The 7,268-nt window shown below is 41.5% G+C and overlaps 2 protein-coding genes across 2 annotated transcripts; one reads left to right on the forward strand and one right to left on the reverse strand.

Moving 5' to 3' along the window:
• Positions 1–762: 762 nt before the first annotated feature.
• On the forward strand, positions 763–1,500 carry CCR75_008488 (uncharacterized protein; the record flags this gene model as incomplete). The annotated part of the gene is made up of 1 exon (XM_067966540.1): positions 763–1,500. The coding sequence occupies one exon, from the start codon at positions 763–765 to the stop codon at positions 1,498–1,500; it is 738 nt and encodes a 245-aa protein (XP_067819415.1).
• Positions 1,501–1,562: 62 nt separating this feature from the next.
• CCR75_008487 (uncharacterized protein) lies at positions 1,563–4,995 on the reverse strand (the record flags this gene model as incomplete). The annotated part of the gene is made up of 9 exons (XM_067966539.1): positions 1,563–1,587; positions 1,675–1,823; positions 1,914–2,883; positions 2,958–3,106; positions 3,168–3,213; positions 3,275–3,923; positions 3,987–4,199; positions 4,348–4,419; positions 4,465–4,995. The coding sequence occupies 7 exons, from the start codon at positions 4,993–4,995 to the stop codon at positions 1,940–1,942; spliced, it is 2,604 nt and encodes an 867-aa protein (XP_067819416.1). The 3' UTR covers positions 1,563–1,587; positions 1,675–1,823; positions 1,914–1,939.
• Positions 4,996–7,268: the final 2,273 nt, after the last annotated feature.

Genomic DNA, 7,268 nt, shown 5'->3' on the forward strand with positions numbered 1-7,268 from the left:
AATATTATAAAAATGTAAAATAATATTTATATTTATACGTGAGATATGTTTTTAAATGAAAATTATTTTATTTTACTATTACCCATATTTATTGCAGATACCAAGTCAAAAAAAATTTAAAAATGAAAAGCGATGGTTTTAATTCTTACTTATTCAAAATTGTTTTACCCAATACAACATTTTGGTCTTAATTTACACGTTTTAATAAATATAATATTGGGCAAACACTTTTGATAAGGTATGACCGGCCATCATTTAATTTTAATTATTACATTATTTTTTTTTTTTCTTAAGAAATGAAATTTATAAATCCTTTTAGTTGTCTTTTTTTATTTCTTAAAGAGAAAATAATGAATATCGTAAAAAATTAGTATACTCCTAGGATGATTTTGTCACTTTTAGCTGCAGAAATCTTTAAATTATATTAAAATTCAAATTTATAGATCTAAGATGGAAATTAAATCAAAATTTTTTTTCTCTATCACCAAAAACTAAAAGTTTTTGGTGATAGGGGAAAACGTTTTTTTATTATTCGAGCACTTCGACTTAATGTAACTTCACATAAATTTGCTTTCTAAAAATGCAGTTTACATACGGCATGGTAGCTGCAAAGCAAGAAAAATCGCTGTTCTTAACAAGGCCTTGAGTCATTTAATGTCGCGGACTGTTCCGAGTAAAAACTAAGCCTTTCTGGACTACAATGGTCACATTGCTATGTCTTCACATTTTTATCTTCATTTCACAATCAAAAGTCCTCGCAACATGTTAAGATGCTATGGGTTTTTTGCATCCTGGACTCTTTTCACGCTTTGGACAGGCTACATTGGAGCCAAGGTCAGCGACCGCAACGAGCAAGTTCATAGATTCAATAATCAAAGTGCCACCTACAACTTCAGTAAATTGCCAGCCTATACGTACACGTTCGAACCCAAGTACTCGGCTGGAGTCAGCGGTAGCATCAATGTACAATATGGCGGACCCTTTTCAACTTTTGCCGCGATATCAATCGACCTCGACTTCAGTAAAGTCAATTCGAACAGAATTACAGCATTTAACGATAACTGCACTGAAGAGGTATCGGTTTTTCAATGGCACATTCACGTCAAGTGGCTTAACAAGTACGACTCTGGATCCTTTAAGCAGTGCGATATGGCGATGACAGGAAACCATTATGACCCACTCAAAGCATGCGGTCCTAACTCTGAATTTGCTGGTACAAGCGAATGTGCACTTAAGATACGGCCATATGCGTGCAATCCAAACAATTATAGAAATGACCCGCTTGTTTGTGAAAAGGGCGATCTATCTGGCAAGTTCGGAGACTTAAAGCTAGACAAAAAGAAACAAGTGATCCGTCGATTTTACGACATAAATTATCCACTGCCACCGGAAAATACGCCCATGTGGAATATGATCCTACATGGCGTTTGTGGCAAGGCCACGCCTCGTATTGCATGTGCTGTTGGCAGGCAGACCTCTGGTCGGGGCTCAACTACTTAATGAATTGGTTTTTTACAGGTAGTATCAATTAACAAGAACAAAGAATTTAATTTTACACTTTTCTCCATTTATTTTTTTGGCTTCATTCTGCAACTTCGTAAACACAAAGAAAATGTCAGTAAAACTTACGACACAAATAAAATACGAAGCCTCAAGAACAAATACGATAACAACCTTTTATATCATATGAGTCTTTAGATATTTAACCCCCGAACAGTCTGATCCTTCAGCGGATTCAGCGCTTAAGAACAGAAGTCTTCAGTCTTTATAAATCCTCGAAATTGCGCAAGTCGCTGTAGACATTGGTTCTTGGATCAGCGCGACTAAAATTTACAAAAAAGTAGTGCATATAAAGTGAGTGTACGACTTTTTCCGCTGAAGCAGTAGCTTAGTATTTAAACCTCTCATCTCACCACACATGGCTAGAGAGACACATGCACTATGCTGCACTACGCTCTTGCTTGATATGCGACCTCTCTGAGTGTCGATAAGTACTTCTTGTGGCACTGATCTTGTTTTTCCGATTTCCTTCGAAAGTTGACAATACAGAAGTTTTTTCAACTCGGTTGTAGCTACTACGGTCTCGGCTGTAGCTTCGACTGAAACTGCGACTACGACTATCAGAGCGACCATAGCTGCTGTAAATTCGTCTGCGTTTTGATCTGCGTCGTGAATAATCTCGAGGACTTCGAGACCAGCTTCGACTCCGACTATGGCTACTGCTGTCACGTTCGTGGGCGCCACTTAATCCCCCATTGCGATCCGATTTTCGACGACGATGATTTAAATAGGACGAATCATAATATTCAATGTCTCGATAAACCGCTGACCCTCTGTCTCGAGCGTAGTATTTGTCCTCCTCTCGTCTGTAATCACGATGCCGATCATCGTCGTCGTAATCGTCGTAGTCGTATCGACTCACGTATTTCATACTTGATCCACTTCGCTTGTCATAGCGCGTCTTGCTAATACTACGGCTTTGACTTCGCTGTCGACACCGAGTCCGTTCTCTCTCGTGGCTCAGTCCATATCGAGACAAATTTCTCGATTCAGCTCGATTCTCTACCTTAATACGTGTCTCCTTGTCATCTCGATACCTCGTTGAACTATACTTTAATCGAGTATCATGCCTTGATTGCTCGTTTTTAATACGACTTTGAACCCATTCTTTTGACTCGTCGTCGGTTTTCTTTGTAAATTCGGCTTCATTGCGAATCATGGACGGATCCAGACGTAAACCACCCAATTGAGACTTGAAAACAAGTTTGAGTCGATCAGTCTCATCGCCTTCCAATGCACTTGCAGACTTGACAAAGGTCTCGAATTCAAGTTGTTGTCGTTTCTTCCATTTTTGAAGCACTTGATACCTTTGTAATGCGTCCTCTGAAGTCATAATAACATTTTACACTGTAAAAACAAGACACGATTTGTCGCCATGACAAGGTTTCACAACGTACTCGCTGTTCGTTCGTTTAACACACCGCCTCTTTGACTTGAACTACACCATTGAAATTTAAAATCTTTGCCTTGATTCCACGACGCGATAAAAGCTGCTGCCTCGCCAAGTACTTGCGGTGGATTGTGCACACAGACTGGCAAGTAAAATCTGCACCAAAGGGTTCCGATTAGCATTCAAAAACAAAATGTACAAGCATCCAGTCACGCACAATTCTTCTAACACGGATTGCGTTTCTTCACTAATCGAGTCTCGGACTGCAAGGATACCAAATGGTTATACTACAAACGATATCGTGAACAAGACGTCGACACGTACATTTCTCTGGCATGTTATTTAACACCCGACGAAGGTAGTAAAAAGGCATGTCAATTGTCAGCTCAAAATCAATCCCTTGAAGTACTTCCATCTCGTAATAAAGCAACTGAAGTCGTTCAATCTCCAGTAGTTCCTCATCCCCCGCAAGCAATGGTTTCTCGAGAATGTCGTACATGGTTCGCACCATTCGAAACAATTTCATCCGCTTGCTAGAAGCTTTGGCCGAGAGAAAAACACACGCCGCCGCAAATTTGTATCGCTCTTGAGCATAAATCCCTCGATCAAACACGCGGTGAAAGTAGACACATGCCGTGAGTGCAATGTCACTATTAAGGCCAAGACATTGGGTCAAGAGATTAATAAACGCAATGGCCGTATACCGCCAATGTTGTTTCTCGTCAACTTTCAACTGAAAATCAGTTCGTTCAAAAACCAATGGACAATTCGATCGATCGAGGTGCAAATGCGACAAACTTGGAGGTGGCAAATCAAACGATTGAAGCTGGTCAGGAGCCTCGGTCTGTCGTTCGGATTCGCTACGAGGCAACGGAATAGGAGCTCGACGAGGCTTGCCTTCGCCCAAAACAAGAAGTTTCCAAGTTTTGATTTTATTCGGAAACAATTTCAGCTCTTCCCATCGAGCCAGAGTCTATGCATTGCAATGAAACAAGTAACGTATCTCCACGTTTGCTACACAAATGAACTTCCTTACCTTAAACACACGCTTTCGATTCTCCTCTTTATTGCGCTTCTCTCCGTATCGAATCTCGCGCGCACACGCATGTAGCACTTCATCAATTGTTTGAAACCATTCTCGCTGCACGTGTTGCAATCGATCTCCTTCAAAAGACTTGAGAAATTCATGCAAGACATAGAAAAGCATCAATTTCGACTGGAATCCTCGGACGCCGTCAGCATTTGCTCGCTACAATCACGTGAACACACGACAAGACCAATTAGTAAAGCTATTGAAAAAGAATCGACAAGGCGACTATTTCTATTCCGATTTAATCGACACGGCCACCAATACACAGAGTCAGTCAGCCACGAGCCAAGAAGGCACTTAAACTAACAGATCGTATGAATAAGAACCTTGTGGCCTCAACGGCTTTTGGGACAAATGGCAGTTTAGAGGTGGCCAGCGGCTTTATAAAATAATAAATGACGTGGATTTAGATGCTAAAAAGTACCTGCTTCATTTTGATCTGAAAGCGTAGGGCATGGTGGGGGTACGCGGCCATGTACTCGGCCGTCTTGGCGACCAATTCTCGATTTGTCACGCAGTGAAGCACATTATTAAGGACTGTACCGAAGCCTGCAATTTCCACTTCCCATGGTGATTCGGACAGGAGCGGACGCTCGGGCTGTAACGGCGCCATGAACATTGCAGTGACATCTGGTGTCTGGAAAAGCGTTGTAGCATCGCTGGAACCTCGTGTTGTGCCTTTCTTATGGCGAGTGAGGTCATTCGACTTGCTTCGGGGTGTTTTAGACCGTTTACGCGGCTTTTGCGATCGCGGAAGCCGCGGAGGAACAGAAGAATCGCCGCCATCGCATTCGAGGTTTAAGGCCGATTCCATCGTACTGAAGACTTCAGGCGGCGCAGTAAGAGATTCATATCTTTCTTCATCGACTGGAAGAAGTTCTATAGTCGTAGGATTGTCAGAGACGCGCTCCTCGCTCTCTAAAAAGGCCGAACTTCCGAGTCCAGTGTCCGCCATTAGGGTCTCCCTACTTTGCGTTTGGGGGACCAAAGCGCCATATGTCGCAAATCGCACTTAAAAAGACTTTTTTCATTGAAAAATGTAAGTTTTACTTACAAGTGATATAGCGACATCTATTTTAAGATACCATCTCGGTCGCAACAGATTTTGCGTAGGGTAATTATGATTGAAATGGATGAGTCTGCGAAGGTATGCGCATAATTGTAACGGGGTGTACCGCTACATAGATTATATTTTCTATGTGAGCAATAGTAAATCTAATTGTAACGGGGTGTCCTGATACATAAATATTATTTCCGAATCACAACAATTATTTCCTATAAGAGGAGATAAAAGATAGGTACAAAATTGTTATCTTTTATTAATTTTGACTTAATAATTCTAATATTTCCAAATTTGGTAATATTGACGCAAGTTCTATTGATTGGTTGCTTAAATTTAATCCAACCCCGCTATTCGATACAAGACACAACTAGGCTTCGCGTAAGGAGGCGTACATAGCTATTTATTAATATAATAAAGTCAGTAGTATCAAGCATAGCTTCATGCAATCCCCATATTGGCGATTGCGGACCAAGACAGACCATTTCATGTGGTCTGTGATGCCAGCGATTTTGCAATCGGCTCAAGATGGCGCAGAGCGCGTCTTCTGCTATCAATCGCGTCAGCTTAAACCAACCGAACGCAACTACCCAGTGCATGACAAGGAACTCCTTGCCATGAAATATACACTGGCTAAGTTTAGGTCTATCTCTTGGGAGATAGACCGTTTATTATAAACACGGACCGTGCGTCTTTACGCACGGCCGGATACAGTTCACACCACTCGCAAAGAATAGCGAGATGATTGTTTTTCTTCGCAGAGTACAAATCCTCTGTGGATTATATACCAGGACGACTTAATGTCGTGATTGATGCCCATTTGCGCCGGCCCGATTTTGAGCCGGCTGCGTAAAACAACAGTGAGTTCAAGCTAACTCTTGCTACAATCAACAGTGAGCATGAGACCACTGCTGCAACATTAAGTATTCTGTCGTCAACATAACTTGACGACGTGTAGAAAAGCCTATCAAGAACATAAGGCTCTCACGAGAAACATGGTCGACCGTCACCGCTAACTTCCAGTAAATAATGGACGACATTATCCAAGTCACGATGTTGACTCGGGTTCGGCAAATGAGGCGGACCCGATTTTCCCTCCCCCTCTACTCCATTGATGGATTTAAGTGGTAAAAAGAGTTTCCTTGTTGAACGCTTCTCAAACCACCGTGAGGCGAAAGAATTCGAACGAGTTATCTCGGTCGTCGGCGAGGGTATCCACCCTCGCATGATAGTTGGAAACCTCGTTCCCAACTGATGATGGACGTCCCGGTCTCGTTCGATAGTATGACGAGAACTATCCTCCTTTACAGAGAGTCCATTAAAGAACGGGCGCTTCGCGCGCTCGTAAAAGGATTGGAGTTTCTCAATTTCTTCGCGCGTATCACAAGATATGAGCGTCCTCCGATAAGGGTCTTTGAGGGAGTGTGCCTCCTTAAGAGCATGACTGGCACCCGTGGCTCATATCAGTCACCTCCACTTGGAGTAGGAGTTGATTTTTTCCACGCAGTAGACGCATTATCGTCTACTGAAACGTTTGCATCGCAAACAGCTTCACTGATCTGTGCAGCTGCCAGCTTTGCTGCCTCACTGGCGACGCGCACGGGTTGCGATGCCATGCGCAATGAGAAGCTGAAATTAGAATAAAACCATCAAGTGGTAATTTACAGAGAGAGACATAATAGTACTTTTCTGTCATTTACATCAGTCACTTAAGTGACTGCTGTATAAAGGGGGTGATGTAAATGGTGTCCCGTTTCCTAAATATTATATTCTTTAAGAGAAACCATATGTATTATTTCCTATAAAAGGAAATAAATAAAGAAGTACAAAATAATTATCTCTTATTAATTTTGACTTAATAGTTCAAATTTTTAAATTTGGTAATATTGACGCAATAAGACATTAGTTCTGTTGATTGGTTGAATTAAGTCCAAATCAACCCCGCCAGTTGTTACAAGACACGATTAGGCTTCGATCAAGAAGGCGCATTGCATAGTTAGTTATTAATATATCAAGCCAGTAGATAGAAGTTCGTTATGAAAAAACATAATATATTTAAACAGCTCTACTTTTTTATTCTATTTTAAAGCCTTAGAATTTACCTTTAGTAACTAAGACTTCTTAGCTACTTAGAACCTTCTTCTGCAGATCGTGCACGTGAAGAAGTC

The sequence above is a fragment of the Bremia lactucae genome, linkage group LG16 (assembly GCF_004359215.1).
Source record: "Bremia lactucae strain SF5 linkage group LG16, whole genome shotgun sequence".
Taxonomy (NCBI): Eukaryota; Oomycota; class Peronosporomycetes; order Peronosporales; family Peronosporaceae; genus Bremia; species Bremia lactucae.